Source organism: Mustela putorius, unplaced genomic scaffold (genome assembly GCF_011764305.1).
Source record: "Mustela putorius furo isolate JIRA1106 unplaced genomic scaffold, ASM1176430v1.1 tig00000450_pilon_pilon_pilon, whole genome shotgun sequence".
Classification (NCBI taxonomy): Eukaryota; Metazoa; Chordata; class Mammalia; order Carnivora; family Mustelidae; genus Mustela; species Mustela putorius.
In genome coordinates, this window is record NW_025421385.1 from 7,025,249 (window position 1) to 7,042,718 (window position 17,470).

The 17,470-nt window shown below is 51.4% G+C and overlaps 1 protein-coding gene across 3 annotated transcripts in view; it reads left to right on the plus strand.

Annotated features, from left to right (window-relative positions):
* The window catches only part of AGPAT4 (1-acylglycerol-3-phosphate O-acyltransferase 4), a 116,952-nt gene that overhangs the window by 33,366 nt on the left and 66,116 nt on the right, over window positions 1–17,470 (plus strand). For all 3 annotated transcript variants that reach the window (XM_004770838.3, XM_004770837.3, XM_004770840.3), the window contains exon 2: window positions 1,155–1,419. In XM_004770838.3, the coding sequence (XP_004770895.1) occupies window positions 1,242–1,419 (178 nt within the window). In that variant the 5' untranslated portion in view covers window positions 1,155–1,241. The remainder of the gene's footprint in view (window positions 1–1,154; window positions 1,420–17,470) is intronic.

Here is a 17,470-nt window from a genome sequence, read left to right on the forward strand (position 1 = left end):
TCCAGCTATGACCGTACAGAGTTCATCCTAAAGCTCGAGCTCATTTCTGGGCAAGTTTGCAGTGCGATTCTGCTTGTAGGGGCATGAGGCTGCGATGCCTGACCACTCAGCTTTATTTATTTTCCCACCAGAGTATCTGCACCTCCTGCCTTTGCACTTTTTCCCCAGGCTCGATTCGCCACACTATGAAGTCATATCATTATGCCATTTTGGGGTTGGAGACTGAGTCTGGTTGCTAGGCGTGTTTCGAGTCTCTTTCTGATTTTAGAATATGTACACGTGTGTGTGTGCACACGCCTGTGTGAGAGTGTGTGTGTATGTGTGTGTGTGTATGCATGTGTGTGTCAGGGGGTGGGGTGGTTGGGGGTGGTTCTCTTGCCTTCATCGTTGGTTATTTGTGTCGGCCCGTATCACAGAGTCCCTTCCTTACCCACCTCCGTTAAAGTGTCCCACCTGTATAGATACATTTTTTTCAAATTAAGCGCCAACTATGTGCCAATGATTGTTCCAATGGTTGGGGAGAAAATGATGATTGCCAAGGTAATTGTGTCCCCGGGAGAAGTGACAGTGCAGTGCGGGAAGGCAAACAACTGGACGAGCGCCCGGAGAGGACACCCCGTGGCATGCTAGTGCAGGGACTTCAGGAGGGAGCACCCACGCCAGGGACCACCCCCATCTCACGCAGGCCAGGCTTGCCAGGAGAAGAGACGTGGTGGGCGCGGGATCTGGAGGATGGGAAGTGGAAGCGGGTGGTGGAGGGTGTTCAAGCAGCGATGGCAGCAGGAGGGAAGGCCCAGAAACACAGCCGCTGCTGTGAGCCCCAGGGACAGGGGCCGGCCCAGTGGCGGAGCCAGAGGACTCCGGAGAAGCTGTGGAACCCTGGCCAAGTGGCTTGACCTCTAGGGTCTAAGTTCCCCCCTCTAATAGCAGCAACTACCTCACAGGGTGTTGGACGATTAAAGGAACTATTCATTTTTAAGGGCTGACACTGGGCCTGACCTGAGTGAGCTCCATGTAAATCCTGAATACAAATAAACCAGCTCACGTACAAGATGTTGAAGCTTTAGAGCATCTTTTTAAGAGTTACTTTTTTTTTCCTGACTCTAAAAGCACAGACAGTTTTTTGTAACATGTATCATTGGTTTGTGTTCTAGACGCTGTCCCGAGTGCTGGGCCTTTTTCCCCTCTGGAAGGATTCCGCTGCAAGTATTTATTTGTCGGGATAAAAGCAACCGCGCGCCATGGACCTCATCGGGTTGCTGAAGTCTCAGTTCCTGTGCCACCTCGTCTTCTGTTACGTGTTCATCGCCTCGGGGCTCATAGTCAACACTATCCAGCTCTTCACTCTCCTCCTCTGGCCCGTCAACAAGCAGCTCTTCAGGAAGATCAACTGCAGACTGTCCTACTGCGTCTCCAGCCGTAAGAGCTGTCGCGCGTTCTCTGTTTGTGTCCTCCCTGGTGCGGGGTCAGACGTGGGGCTTCGAGGGCACCCCCCCTGGGCTTGCCCTGGGTCCTCAGCCGCTTCTCGCTCTTTTCTCGTTTGTTTTGGGTTTGAGATGACTGTGTTGTCCTCACTCTGAGCCAAATTATTTTCTCAGCGTGTCATGTCCGTAGCCCACCATTTGGTTCAGGCCCGGAGGGGTGATCTCCCGTGGCAGGTACACGGGCGTTCTGTCTCTGGGTTGGTAGTCTTCCCCCTCAATCAGCGTGAACAACTCCTTGGTTACTCTCTCGGAAACAGCATCCGTGTGTGTAAGGGGATGGCTACGTATGTGTGGCTCTTATGTGTGGACATGAACGCAGGCGGGTCTCTGAGTGTCTGTCTAGACCTATGATACATACTCGTATTCTTTAAAATGAAATGACAATATAACATAGTGTTCTCTTTCTTGCATCTTTTCTTTACCTCTTTATTTTGAGAGAACTGTAGATGGATGTGGGATTGCAAGAAATAGCACAGATGGCTGCCGTCTACCGTCGGGCCAGCTGTCCCCAGTGGGAGGGAACCCCTTGCATCCCGCCAGGATGACGTCCCAATAAGAAAACCGACACTGACACAATCCACCAGCCCGAGTTAGATGTGTCCATTTTTATATACATGGATTGTGTGTGTGTGTGTGTGTGTGATTACGCTAGACTACTTTAAACATGACTCATTCTCCTGGCCTGAATTTTAAAACCGAAATGAAAAGGAATAAATCAGAATATTGGGAATGCCCAGAGATGGATTTTGTGGTGGATTGGCCTTAACTTTCCCCTAGTCTCAACAGTAGAGAATGCAGTAGGTCATTACCAATTACAGATGTAGGTATGAGTGTAATAAAAAATATGAGATCTTTCAAATCAAGCAATTTAAAAATCTCAGCTCTGTGACATTATGCCAAGAGTCCGAAATTATTGGTATCTTTCTGAAGCCCTTTAAATGAAACAATCAAATTTGAATTTGAATCACAACAATACAAGCTGCAAACGATCATCCAAATGGATTGCTACTGATCCAATCAATTATTTTTTAAACTTCGAGATACTAACTTGTGAGGAAAAAAATATGATAGAAACATCCTTACTCATGGTTTCTCTCACCAACCCAGAACTCGCACATACGTCTGAGGCTCTTTCTGATGTGGTGTCAGTGCTGACCCCCTATGTTAGTGTGTTTTACACAAATACGTCTTGAAAATATTCCTAAGATCATCGAGGCAAGTTATAACTGAAACAGGAATCTTTCTTCCACGTGTCTATGCATGTCAGGTGCACAGACAGCCATTCAAGGCAAGAGTACGTAATGCAAGTTTCTTTGTCATACACCGTACTCTCACATGGGTCTGCCATACTTAGGCATCTGGAAAAGGGTCAATTGTCAGAGCAGGGCAGAGGCTGTAGGAGGTGGCCTGGGCCTAAATTGTAGCTGTGTGAAGAGAGAAGAGTTTGCATAGTCAAGGGAAGGTGCTGATCGTCTTACATTTACCTTCCTATTTTTAAAAAATATTTCATTTATTTATTTGCCAGAGAGAGAGAGACAGAGAGAGCACAAGCAGGGGTGGGGGGCAGGGCAGAGGCAGAAGCAGGCTCCCTGCTGAGCAAGGAGCCCCAGGTGGGACTCGATCCCAGGACCCTGAGATCATGACCTGAGCTAAAGGCGGAGGCTAACCCACTGAGCACCCCAGGTGTCCCATACCTTTCAATTTCGAGTGGCTCTTTATACTCCAGCAAATCGGTATCTACTTAAACAACATTTAACAAAGCAAAGCTGATTGCGCTTTTCACTGAAACCCGTAATTATGTGATTTGTACACACCTATGAGATTCCAAAATCTGTCAGTTTGCAATTTGAAATCAAGTCTGTTAGCTCTGTCCTAACCCCAGCCAAGTTTCAACTAGGTGGTTCAGAACTGGGTTTCTCATTTGGAGTCCAGGAGTAAGAGGGAGAGGTAGAATTCGGGATCAGAGTTCCCAAGAATTTTGCTTGTAGTGGAGAGTGAGGACACACCAAGGTTACGGGTAGGATCATGTCAAATTCTTCTGAGGCTGCTTCTGGTGGAAATTCAGATGGGCAACAGAGTCAGAAAGCAAAACGGATTTTTATCCATCACAAACTGATCAGGTTATTGTAAAATAATTCCAAATGAAACTTGGGAACTAAGCATCCAAGACTGGCAGCACGTGCCCACACGGGCCGCCTCATGGGAAGGGCCAGCAGCACGTCTACCCGCGGGCAGCTCCCTCAGGTCCACCCGCGGTGGTCTGTGCCCACGGCCCCAGAGCAGAGCTCCCACGGGCCATCTGAGCAGCCACGGAGCTGTTCTATAGCCGTGGGACCAGAGAAGGGAAGGAGCAGTCCCGGCTCCCGGGAAGTGAGCAGGCGGGGGAAGGGCAGGTGATGCCACCTGCGCTCGGCTTGTGGGCACCTCACTGTAGTGAGTCCCGTGCAAAGTCGGGGCTCATCCTATTCCCAGCTTCTCTTTACCTGTTGCCCTAACACGTGCTGCACAGCAAAGCTGCTCCTCTTTCCCCATTCACGTGCCGTCTGTGGTTGGTCGATTTCTTTATTACCTGAGTGCTTTGCGACGACGACGACAGAGGACATGTAACAGACAGGCTGCTGGCCGGTGATGGTCACAGGCTGTGGGTCGCGGGCTCCTCGGCAGCCTGGACGAAGAGATGGCCAGGTTCCTTCTGTGGCTTCTCCCTCCTCCTCTCTCTCACTTGAGATGAAAACTGTTCGTGGGGTTGAATTGTGTGTTCTGGGGTGTGAATCACTCTAAAGCTTAGAAAGCCAGCAGCAGCCATCATTCGCCACTGATATTTTAAGAAAAAGGCAGAATAAGTTGTTTCCTGGAGACTCAGACCGCCCTTCCCATTCACATGTTACTAATAGGGCTCTATCCTCATCCTGTTCTCTTCCAATGTTTGTTAAGAGCTTGGTGTTGTACCAGCTAAATCCAAAGGAGTCAGCAGCCCTGGTGTGGTGAAGCCGGCCTGGGCAAGGCCACGCTGATGTGAGTGACATGTAGAGACAAAATGCAGCCAAGACAGCTCCTTTACCAGCAAGACACACAGCACCGAGCATTTCATTCTGGACGCTGGGACCAACATCAGGCATCCCACTTGGAAAGCGTATTTAATCTGGATGGCTGGGTTTGGGGTGGTTGCTTTAGTTTACTGCCGCATAGATTTGGAGGCAGGAAAGGCAAAGACAGCAGGACCGCTGGGTGAGGACGGGCAGGGCGGAGCCAGCCTGGCAAGGGGAGGAGCCGGAAGAAAGGGACATGGGGAAGCCCAGCAAGGAGCAGAATTGAATTACGTTTCCTTTGCACAGGATGTGCCTTTTAGTAAGAGATGGCCAGGACCGGCTGGCTTGTTTTTCTTCCCCTCTGACACTGCAGGTTAAAAAACAAACCAGAAAGATGAAAAGAACCTATTAATGGCAGAGTTTTTAAAAGGGGCCGGGGTGGAGGTCAGGGAGGACTGCCGATGACCTTCATGATCCAGCCAGGAAAGGGCTGCTGCTAACACAAAGACCCCCCGCCGTCCCCACCCCAACCCCGGTGCCTTGCTGCCAAGTTCCCTGTTGCTGCTGACGCGCTGTGTGGCTGAGCTGCCCTGTTGAATCCTCCGGGCTGCGATACTCATGGTTTTCAGTGTGTGTCCGATGCACAGCTCCAGGGGCAAGACTGCCTGGTGGCGAGGGGGCAGCGGACATGTGGAGTGCCAAGACGCAAAAGAAAACATCTGCCTTCCTGCTTACAGCCTGCCTCTTCTTTCTTCCCATTAGGGCAGGTAACTCCTTGGATAGGTAACTTCAAAACATGAACTATATTTGAATAAACAGGATGGGGTGGAATGGCCCAGGATGCCAAGGTTTTTCTGATAATGGGTCTAAATGTTTTGTTTTTGCACTTGGGAAGATGTTTCCTCCGTCTTCAACACCCCTGGCTCTGCCCCTGACTTGGTTATCGGCCACTTTACTAATAGTTGCCAGTATTCAAGCAGGAAGAGAGAAGCGAGCTCGTCCTTACAGCATGTATGTACCACCACTGTGGGTCCTACCTTGAAACAGACATTGGTTTTCCTGCTGTAATAATAATAGGCATTAGCAGTGGACTCCGGGATATCTGAGCCACGTTGGAGCTGTGACTCGAGAAGTGGGGCCTCAGCAGTATGGTGAGCTGGGCAGAAGTCGGTCTATGATCCTCTCTGGAAGGATCTGAGCTCAGTAACTTGCCAGAACAGCCTCAGCAAAGGGACGTGCGTGCAGGCAGGTTGGAAGGTACGAGATGCCCAAGGAACTGTGTGTCCCAAGGCACAGAATTCCCAGGACGTGGGTGGAGTTGAAGATCCTGGAGACAGGGAGGCAGCTCCGTCCTCCTAAGTCAAAGCGGATTCTTGACCCAGCCAGCAAGTGTCATTGGTAGGAGACTGATCCATCAGAAAAAGGGTCGCTGTGACCTTTTCCAACAGGACCTTGGGAGAAACATTGTGTCCTGTTACCTTGGCAGCTGGCCGGATCTCAGCCGGCATGTCTCTCTTCCCAGCCTGATTAATGGCAAGGCTGCCTTTCTCATTTAATCCAAACTGATTTGTCAGTCTTTCTTGGTGGAGAGGTTTGACTCCTTCACTTGCTACAATAGTTTCTCCTCCGGGACATCAGCGAGCGTCTTGGTTAGATAATCCCAAAGCCCCTCGTCCTGCTCCCGCTCATGCACTCTGGGCTCCCACTGACAGGAGGGTCCGGGTGGGAGCTGCCGGTAGCTCGGCTGGGAGCCACGGCCAGAAATCTGGACGTCATCGTCAAAGGTCTTCTGGCGAGGCCTTAGCAGGTCGCAGGGGGTGGGCGGCTCCCGGAGCTTACAGGTAACTGGCTGTATAGGGCCACATAAGCGGAAAAGCCTCCAGTGGGGGCTCTGTCCTTCCCTGCAGCTGTGTGATCCGTCGGTGGCTTTGGTGAACCGTCAGAGGGAAGGGCTTCTGAAGACCGGTGACGAGTGTCGCAGCGCTGCCTGGAGGTTAGCAATCGGACCCGAAGGCAAAGCCCAGATCCCTGAATAGAGCGGGGGTGGAGGGAGGGGCGCCCGCATTTCTCTCAGCAGAGCTCTTCCTCTCCTCACCGGCACCCGAAATGTGCTGGTCTCCCCACCCCCAGCTCGCATGAGCGAAAACACGGCTGGCTTCGCCTGCAGTCACCCTCTGACGGCCAGACCCGCAGGTTTCACAACCTCCGCAGTGATGTTTGTCGAGTGCTTTGGGGAACGGGCAAAGAGCATCTTGTCCTCCTAATTTCTGTTTGTAAGGACGATAACCTCCTTGTCAACGCAGGAGATGACCACGGAGTCCAAGACTGGATCCCTGAGAGGAGAAGGATCAAGCAACAGAGATCCTCTGCTCAGTAGCTGCCCCTGCCCCCGGCAATTTTTCCAAGTATGGAGCCCCGACCACCTGCAGGGCGGAGAGGCTCCTGGCCCAGGATAACACAGGAGGTAGAGGGGCTGTGGTTCAATCTGGGACCCCTAAGAGCAGTGCTACCTGGCGTGGCCTGGGTCCCGAGCTGAGGCCAGATGTCCCCCTGGGGACTATAGTAAGTGACATTCCCTGGCACTATGGAGAAAGGAAAAGAGAAATGCAGTCATAGGAGGAAGTTATTTTCATTCCTCATCATTGCAATCACTGCAGTCTCTGGTGGTGAGGATGTGTTAGGCATCACGCTAAATCTTCTGCATCCATTACACGGGTTAAGCCCATAATCCCTGTGAGCAGGCAATCCCCCATTTTGTGGCTCAATTAACCGAAGCTCAGAGAGGTCAGGTGACTGGTCTAAGGTCATAAATACAGCTAGTAATTAGGAGAGCTGAGGTCCCCAAATGCATTTGTTTCTACTGTATTCTGCAGCAAAGAGAGTACGTGACAAGAGTTTTTAACACCCACAGCTAATGTCCAACAAACATCTCCTAGGATCACGCCTGGGCACGCGATCACTGTCTTGGTCCCAGGTGACCACTCGGGCACCTGTCGTGCTCTGCCAAGTGTTCTTCCACACACGCGCGTTGGCATTCATTCTAGGGGTCCTACGCGTCCCCAGGAGGAATGAAGGGGACCCAACGGCTGCCCTCAGAGGAGTCCAGCCTTGCGGGGAAGACGTGGGACCCAAACCATCATGGAGCAGGAGATAAAAGCTAGGACAGAGGTACACAGGGAACACAGAGGAAGAGACAGTCCATCCTGTGAAAGGGTCCATGTTCTATTGAAGCGACGTCACAGGCCAGGGGTGACGGAAGGCGGAGGTTTGGCAGTATCTTGGCAAGAAGCGGAAAGGAGGTCTAGCCTGAGGGAAAAGCATGTTTTAGCATCACCAAGGGAGGAAGCTGGTTTATTCAGGCCCTCCCGCATTGAAAGGAGAGGCTCCTACCAAATGTTGAGACCAACCTGTGTCTGCAGACGGGCCCAGGTGGACAAGGCCACAGCCGCCTCACAGGGCCGGGAGGACAGGAGCACAGGAGGAAGGGTGAGCAGTGGGCTTGAAGCCCCCAGTACCATAGACGAACTCCCACGGATTCGTGCTTGGGGATTCCAAGCGCTGTGAACATTAGTTTGTATCAGGATTTATTTTTGTCTTGCTCTGAGCGGCATTGTTCAAAATGTGCCTTGAGAAATTGTTAATTTGTTCCTTTTGAAAAATCTGTTCACACATAATCTTCTATAGACAGATACCCAGCTGGGTCATTATTTCTTTGAACCATGTTACACCCCAAGGGTATAATATGAAGTAAAAATAGCATGATGCCAAAGTATGGAGTAAAATACCAACCTTACAAATATAGACAGGAAATCAGTCTATCGGAGTGCCATTTTTAGGAATTATAATTAAGGATGATTTTTTTATTGCATTTATATTTTCTGAATGTTTTGTATTTCATACAACGAGCGTGCCTTACAAAGAAACAAAAACAAGAAAAACCCAAACACCCAAAAGAACTAAATAGAGAAGGGCTTATGGGAAGGAGTAGAGGGGGAAGAGATCAAGGAGCCTTTGCAATAAAGGTGGGGTGTGGCCGGAGTCCTGGGGACCAAGGTGACGATTTTCACGCTCTGCTTTTCTGTTTTTCAGACCTGCGTACAACATAATGAACCCCTCAGCAAAAACAGTAGTGAGTCCATAGAAAGGAAGTAAGAGCCACATGCTGGGGTTATGGGTTGAATTGTCACCCACGTGCCTGGCAAAGTGGCTTGATTTAGAAACAGGGTCTTTGAAGACAAAAAACGTAAGATGCGATCAGTGGGGTGGGCGTTAATCCACTAGGACTGTGTCTTTACAAAAGGGGAAATTGGGTCACAGCGACAGTCGTGCACAGAGCAAAACGATGTGAAGACACGGGGAGAGGACCCGACGGGGCAGTCTGGGGCCGATTCTGCGCGGCAGCCCCGCGGGGAGCCGACCTGTCTACACCGTGATCTCTGGCTTCTGGCCTCCAGAACTGGGAGGCAGTGTTGTGGGTGGGAAGCACCCCAGTTTGGGATACTTTGTTGCAACAGCCTGGGAAACCCAGTACACTTTCCTTTTCTAAGTCTCTTGCAGTCGGGCTTTACTTTGCGCTTACCGGTGGAGGGAAACTGTCGCGCCAGTCCCCGCGGACCCTGGGATTTTTCCTCGCCCTCCCCGCCCCCCTCGCCCCCCTCGCCTTCACCGGGCTTCTGCTCACCCACCGGGCCTTGCTTTACCGCTAGCGCAGGAAACAGAGAGGATGCAGGTGCACTGGCCTGCTCTCGTTCATGGACCAATCCCAGGAATCCCTCTTCCCGCCTCTCAAAGTCAGGGACCTGCCATGAGTCTGGAGGGGCCGGTAACAGCACAGGAGGAGGACCCGACAAGCTCCCCGGGAGGGGGTGGGCCCTCGCGTGTCCGGCCATGATTGACATGCGGGTCCTCCAATGAATGGAGATGGGGGCTGCTGTCTTCTCCGAGCCTGTCTGTCTTGTATTTCCAACTGGCGTTTATTTTTATCACTTTGAGTACACTATTCAGGTCCAGAACCGCTTTGGCTAACCACCAAAGCCACCTGCCTGGGAAAAATAGAATTAAACGGCCCTTCAAACCTGGAGAAAGGTCTCAGAAGTCAGGGAAAGGGAATTGCTTACAGATAATGCAATACTTGGGTCTGTGTGAGTAACCATCTCTCTGGCTATTAAAGGGGGCAATCCATCGTCTCTTCCTGCTCTTCGCCTTGCATAAAGAAGTCATAGCAAATGGAACAATCTCAGGGAGGCATTCTGTCCTCGCTCCCATGTGCCTGGCTTTTGTGGTGTCAGGGATCAAGGACCGTGCCCGCCCAGCTTCCTTCAGATTCAGTGTCTTCTCCTCCCAATGGGTGCGATGCTCCCCGACAGCCAGCCACTGCTGCGGAAACCGTCTTACTGAGAACTGGGCTTTTACTTTGCGGACCTTTCCCACGCAAAGCTTGTTGCCAAAGTAGCTCTTTGTACGAGCACCATTGTGCTTATTTAGGGGGAAAAGGATTGGGTCTGCGATCTGACCTCAGCGGCCTATTATCCGCTCCATTCGTCAAGAAATAGCACGGCTGTCTGGTCGGTGCTCCTGGAGTCGGGGAGCGCATCCACTATCCCAACGGTCTTACCTCGCATAAGGGATTCAGGAAATGGAGTATGATAGGCAACACTGGACTTTTTTTTTTTTTTAAATGAACATGTAATGTATTATTTGTTTCAGGGGTACAGGTCTGTGAACCATCAGGCTTACACATTTCACAGCACTTACCATAGCACATACCCTCCCCAGTGTCCATAACCCAACGACCCTCTCCCGACCCCCCCCAACCGAACCCTCGGTTTGTTTCTTGAGATTAAGAGTCTCATGGTTTGTCTCCCTCCCCAGTCCCTTCTTGTTTCCTTTTCCCCTCCTTTTCCCCCACGACCCCCTGCCCTGCCTTTCAAATTCTTCATATCAGAGAGATCACGTGATAAATGTCTTTCTCTGATTGACTTATCTCGCTTAGCATAATACGCTCTATTTCATCCATGGTGGTGCAAATGGCAAATTTTGGGTTTTTGATGGCTGCATAGGAGATATATATATACCACATCTTCTTTATCCATTGATCTGTTGATGGACATCTAGGTTCTTTCCGTAGTTTGGCTATTGTAGACATTGCTGCTATAAACATTCCTGTGCATGTGCCCCTTTGGATGGCTACATTTGTATCTTTAGGGTAAATACCCAGTAGTGCAATTGCCAAGTCATAGCGTAGCTCTATTTTCAACTTTTTGAGGAACCTCCATGCCATTTTCCAGAGTGGCTGCACCAGCTTGCATTCCCACCAAGAGTGTAAGAGGGTCCCCCTTTCTCCACATCCTCGCCAACATCTGTCGTTTCCCGACGTGTTAATTTTAGCCATTTTGACTGGTGTGGGGTGATATCTCATTGTGGTTTTGATTTATTATTTCCCTGATGCTGAGTGATGTTGAGCACTTTTTCATGTGTCTGTTGGTCATTTTTGTGTCTTCTTGGCAGAAATGTCTGTTCATGTCCTCTGTCCATTTCTTGATTGGATTATTTGTTCTTTGGGTGTTGAGTTTGATGAGTTCTTTATAGATTTTGGATCCTAGCCCTTTATCTGATATGTCATTCGCAAATATCTTCTCCCATTCTGTCGGTTGTCTTTGGTTTTGTTGACTGTTTCCTTAAAGTATCTAAGAGTAATGTCACTGTGTTAGTGGATGCCGTGTTTAACTTGAGTAGCATCATTTCTGTTATCTTAAGTGTATGTTTGGTTACGTGTGTGCATATATGTTTTATGCATAGTAGAGGGATATATAAATATACGCACACCCACATACATATATAATCCTTTGTATAATAAATTACTTTATATTTTACGTAGAGCGCAAATTTCAAGGGAGGGTAGTAAAGAAACAGCAAATTTGGTAATACACATGTGATTCTGAATTGTCTGAGCAGATGTTTGTCTTTGAGCAAGGCATCTTAGCTGTTGATGTGGTTTATAAATAAATTACTCCTTAGCCAAGGTTCCCATTTGTTTTCATAAGCATTAAATTTCACTTGTGACTTAAGTTACAGCTTTCAAATTAGGTTATAAGTTTGACTTTGGTGTCTTGTCACTTCATAAGACGATGGTGTGCGGTCTCCAAAGTGGGGTGGGTATTCCCTAGGAGGTAAACAAGACAGGCCGTTAGGGTATAGAGAGAAATTCACGTTTCTGATTTATGTTTCCTTTATCATTATACAGGGATAAGATAAAAGACACTTAACATATGTAATGAATTTTATAAAACATAAAATTTGCACGTGCTAATAGTGCATATTTAATTTTTTACTTAAATAATCACAAAGCATTTGAAGACCACTGCCTGAGCCTACGGGTTTCGGTCCCAGCATTCTGGAGATAAAATTTAAGTATCACAGAGTTTGAGGCCAGGGAGAAACAGGCTGCGTAGACACAAGTTCCAAAGCAGAGGGAAGATGAGTGGCAAAGCCTCTCATTTCCTCTACTTCAGTTGATCTTGGGTCCAGAGGGGAGAGGAAGGATTTCCAAACAGTTCGAGGCATCCCTGCTCAGCCCAGTCTCTCCGAGGTCTTCAGAAAGGAATTAAAAGTATTGGCCCACCTCCACATTTTGTTTCAAAGGAATAAAAATTCCTAGAAATGCCTTGGTGTTTTATCATAATTCATAAAATACATACGAAACCGCCATCTGTCGCAGTGCAGAGAGGCCATCCCGTGGAAACCATTGAGTCAAGTGTTTTCTCTCCCGTTCTCAGGCTGCCTTCGCAGTCCGCATGTAGCTGTTTTTGGGTCGATTTATTTGCATGACTTGTGTCTGGGGCCATGGGAAGGGGTGGGGGCAGGAGTGCCCTGCTCTGGTGTTCCCGAAAGGAAGCTGCGCTGGGAACTGTGTGTCCTGGATTCCTGTGTGCCGGCCTAACCCCCTTGGTGACGGGCCCTTTGTTTTTCCACCTGTAAAAGAGAGAAAGAGAATTTCACACGCTATAAAAACGTAGGGTGAAGGCATTCTTGCGGTTAGGACGCCCTTAGTCAGCAGGCATGGGCCAGACGGTGCGGAGTGTGTCCTCCAAAGAGCTCTGATACCCTGGGCTGGGGGAGGAGGATGACGTGGTTGGGGGGTGGGGGGATTGGGAGGAACACGCTAGGGGCCGAGGAAGACCCACCTGGGAGGCGCCATAGCTGTGTCATTTCTTGCAGGACACTGTGTGGAGGAGGGATGGATGGGGCCCACAGCCTTGGGAGGAAGGAGCAGGGCATGTGCAGAAAGGCGCCTGCAACACGGTCAAAGGCCTGTGGGGACAGGAGCTGTCTGGGAACAGCAAGGCAGGTGGGAAACGCTGAGCCCCTCCTGTGAACCCCGAGGAGCCTGGGAGAGCTTCCCTTCAGGGGACAATGTGTCGCAGGGCAATGTGCGCACGGAGGAGTTGTTCCGATGACCTTTCGAGTTCCTCCCAGCGTTAAGAACCTGAGCCGTAGACAGGGCTGCAGGGCGCCTGCCTAGCCCTGGGGGCAGAGAGAGGTGTCGAAGGCTTTCTAATGAGGCAGCCCTCTGAGTTTAACACGGGCGGACGGGGCCCTGTTTCAGAGAAAGTGGACCAGATGGAGATACGCTGGATGTTCACGGCATGTTTATCCCTAAAGGAGGGGAGGCTGGAGTGGCATCAGTTCCCTGGGCAGGAGGAGGAACATCCTCAAAAAGGAGGCCTACTTGGGTGACCGCTTTGCCTGACAATGACTCCCAGGAGGGACATGATGGGCGCGGAGTGGAGGGCTTCCCCCTCTGCCTCCTTCTCCCCCTGTGTGGGTCCTTATCTGCCCTGAGGGTCTTGAAGGTGACCAGCCTTTCAAGTTTGCCTCCAACTGGCAGGGTCCCCAGGCTGTAGGACTTCCAGTTTTATAATCAGGACAACCCCAGGCAAATTGACAAGTTAATCTCTGTAACTTTGGTCAAGCGCAGGAACCCAGACCGAAACCTGTCTCCAGAACTAAGAAATGAGCTAATGTTCACCGTCTGCTCCTTGTAGGTGATCTTAGGCCTAAGACAAGAAACACTATGGCTGTGTGCACTCCCAGGCACTAATTTTTTACTTAACCTGACTTTTATCTTGTGAATTCACCACCTCTTATTGCAAAAGGGCTATCTTGTGACAGACCCCCTACCGTGACATTTTAGTTTGCACATCCTCTGTGCAAACACCACGGCTGATCGTCCTGGGTTTTGTAAACATGGGTCTTCGTGTACCTGCTTCACCTAGTGGTCCTTTCTCAGTGGGGATGAAGGAGCTGTGTGCGTTCAACAGGAATTATTTTAACGGGAGACTTCCGTTTCGAGGTTGACTGTGTCAGGCCAACATTGCAGCGGGCGGTCCTTTTCTTACTCTTCTCCTGATCATTTAAGCCAGGGCTTGACCGGATGGGACAGCTCCTGGCTGAGATGGGCAAGTGGAAAGCCATCTTTCATGTCATTTTCACCAAACTAATGGGTGTGGAGCTCAGGACTGTTTTCTTGGGACAAAAGTGGGGATTGCCACATTTGAAGAATAAGGCCATGCCTTCCAGCAAAGGCACTGGGCAGGTGCAGGGCGCAGAGCACTGGTTAGTGTGTGACTAAGGACCTCGGGTCTTCATCAGGAAGCTCTGTCTCAGTCCCACCATCTGTGAAGCCCGCGCTGGCTCTTCCCTCAAACCCTGGGAAGATGAGTCACTTCCTTCCGTGGGGCTCCCTGGCCCTAGTCTCAGTCTTGACTTACCTTATTGCTGTCGGGAATGTGAGCTCCCCAGGGACAGTGAAGTTGGATTGGGAGTCGTCCCAGTGGCTGGCCCCCTCCTGGCACAGAGCAAGAGCCCTCCCTGTGACGGTCGTCACATCAGTTGGGGGACCGCCCTGGCCTGGAGTGAGCCACTGTGCACATGGAACACCCCGCTTGATCCTGAAAATATGTTCGTGTCCCCTGCAGGGGTGGGGACGGGAGGACCCAGCTGGACTCGTTGCATTTCACTGCTTCTAAGTCATAATTACTGAGTGAGCCCAAACCTGTCTCTGGAGTACTGATCTCGTGTAACACACAGGAGGGAACAGAAGACCATGTGACTCACTCTTGAATAATACGGGAGAGACCTGAGTATTGTAGGATTTCAGTTACTCTCGTCTGGACGAGTCGGGGAAGGGTCTAGAAAGGGAATGACATCAGCCAGACCTCAGAGAACAGAAACCTGGGGTGAGGAGAGAGGCAGAAGGCACGTGTGCCCAGACTGCCACTTGCGTGGGGCTGAAGCAGCTGTCTGGACTCGACTAGCTCACGGTGCCCAGCTTCAGGGAGGGGCTGGGATTGGCGTCCACCAGCCACCGGCCACCGGACTCAGCTCCCTTAGCTCCTCTGTGCTGGGCGCCCTGATTCTTGGTAGATGGGTTTTCTTCCCCCAGCATGGCTGCCAGGAGCTTCAAACTCTCATTCTAATTGCTTCTGCTACCGAGGAGGAGAGAGCCCCCCCCAACCCCAGCTCCAGGCCTGGCCCAATCTGAGTCACAAGCCCATCTCTGTAACCAGTAGAGCCGACAGTCCCCAGTGCCAGCTGCTAAGATACTCCAAGTCAGTTACGACCACAGCAGCACAAACTTACAGTGTATCATATTATGAGACAAAGGTAATAACTACTCAAATCTCGCCTCTCCCTAATTAGTGTATTGCATTTTACTATTACGTCTCTTCTGGTGGTGATTTACACCATGGAGGCAGCAAATCTGTACATTGGGCTCTTGTCTTTCCCCTGGAGAGCTGGCTGGGAAACATTTTCCAGCACGCCACTGTCTGCACCGTCGCTCTGGACAGGGAGGAGTACGGAAGTGACCTTGTGCAGGTCACATGCCCCCCACTGAGCGTGGGCTTCTGTTACTCAAAGAAAGAAGGACCCACCTGGTCAAAGACACCAGCCATCAAAGCGGGCGTCTAGGGGTGGACGAGTCGACAGAGGGCCTTGCCAGGGGTCGTGATAGCACAGGCCCAGGGGTGAGCAGGGAGGGGGAACCAAGATGACAAAGGGACTCACCCTGAAAGCCAGGTGCAACCTCGCGGGGAGAGAGGTCTCTGCACCAGGGACCCCGGACGACCCATGCTGGGGTGGCCCGGGGTGGGGCAGGGAGTGGGCAGTGCTGGCCACACCCAGACAGGGAGGGCTGTGCCAAGGGGGCTGGGGTAGCCCCCATCCAGGCAGAGGGACCGAAGCTGCCGGCTGGATTTTACTCTGTTCCAAGACTGTGGGTCGTTTCTCACTGGAAATCTTCCGGGGCCAAATGGAGCAGGTATCCCTGCCAGGCCGTCGCTTTCCCCAGGGTGGTTGGATGCTCATAAACATGTAACTGTTCATGCGCAATGCGTAGCTTCAGGTAGACAGGGCAGATGCTAGTCCCATATCTCCAGCGAGAGGCAGGATCGGTGGAGCAGAGGTGAGATGCAGTGAAGCACCCTCCCGTTGGGTGCCGCACCCACGCGCGGCCCTTTGTGTAGACGAGGGAAAGGCTTTCATCCTGGCTGGGATATGTCTGCACCGTTGCAGTGAGCCTTGAGCCCAGGCCTCCGTCTCAGCCCCCAGCAGCGCATACCCCACCTGACACCCCATACATCTTTGAAAAGCAAACGTGCAAACAATGGAAGGCCCTCCGGGTCAATCTGGTAAACATCTATTGAGTACCTACTGTTAGCAACTCCCAGGCATTGTGCTCTAGGTGTTGGGCACGCAGAGAGGACCGAGACCCAGGTTCTGACCCAAGGTGCCTTGTGCCCCATCTCTGTCCTCTGCTGCACGCCACCCCCCACCCCCGCCCCAGTGGCTTCCCAACAGGAGGACCGCGTTTTCCTGGGCACTTGTGTCTTTGCACGTCTCCACACCTGTGCTTGCTGTACTCTGGCCCCTGGCATGCCTCCTTGTTCCATCTGCTCGTTGTTCAGAAATGTTGAGAGTCAGGCCAGAGCCAGGCTGAGGGGAACGCCAGGGAGCCCGGCACAGCGCATCCTGTGGATGGTGCGGCAGGTGGACATGAAGCCAAGCAGGTGCGGGCGGGGAGCCCACGCTACTTAAGGCAGGAGGTGCCGTCACTGAAGAAATCACCTTAAAAGAGAGCGCTGGAGGGGCGCCTGGGTGGCTCAGTGGATTAAGCTGCTGCGTATGGCTCAGGTCATGATCTCAGGGTCTTGAGATCGAGCCCCGTATCGGGCTCTCAGCTAGACAGGGATCCTGCTTCCTCCTGACTCTCTACCTACTTGTGATCTCTCTTTCTCTGCTAAATAAATACATAAATTCTTAAAAAAAAAAAAAAAAAAAGCACTGGGGTCCCAGACGCTGCCCGAGCATTTCTGGAGCTTTCTTGAGTGGAGCTAGGCGGGTGCATGGGGAACGAGGGGTTGTGTGAAAGCCGTTAGACTGTGTGCGTAGAAGCCGGAGCATTCTCTCTGGCGGGCAGGGGTTGTCTGCCCTCCTGGGGCAAGAGGGCTGTGTGCTTCACACGGTCCCCCAAGGACAGAGAGACGGGTTCAGGGTGGCCTCTTCGGCTCATGGCTTTCTTCCAAGAGCCCTGAAAGCATCGCGCTTTGCTTCCCTTGTGTGTTAGTTTATTCTCACCCAAGCCCATGGCCCTGACGTGGGGCCGGAAGACTTTGAAACCCGTATCGCCGTCTAGGCTTTGGGGCAAGCATGTTACGGTCTCCGTCGTCGGGCTGCGAAGGATCCTTGTCCGATCGGGAGGCAAGCGCGCTCTTGGCAGCCTCACGGATTTGGCTCTGGTTGAATGTCATTGTCTGCTTGTTTTCTGTAATCCCTGTCAACAGGGCGAGGAGCCGCGGAGAGAGGCAGCTTGTCTGAGCCGGATCAGCTTCGCAGCTCTGGGGGCAGAGAAGGGTTGACAGCCCTTCATGCAAGGGTGTGCACCGAGGTTTTCCTGCA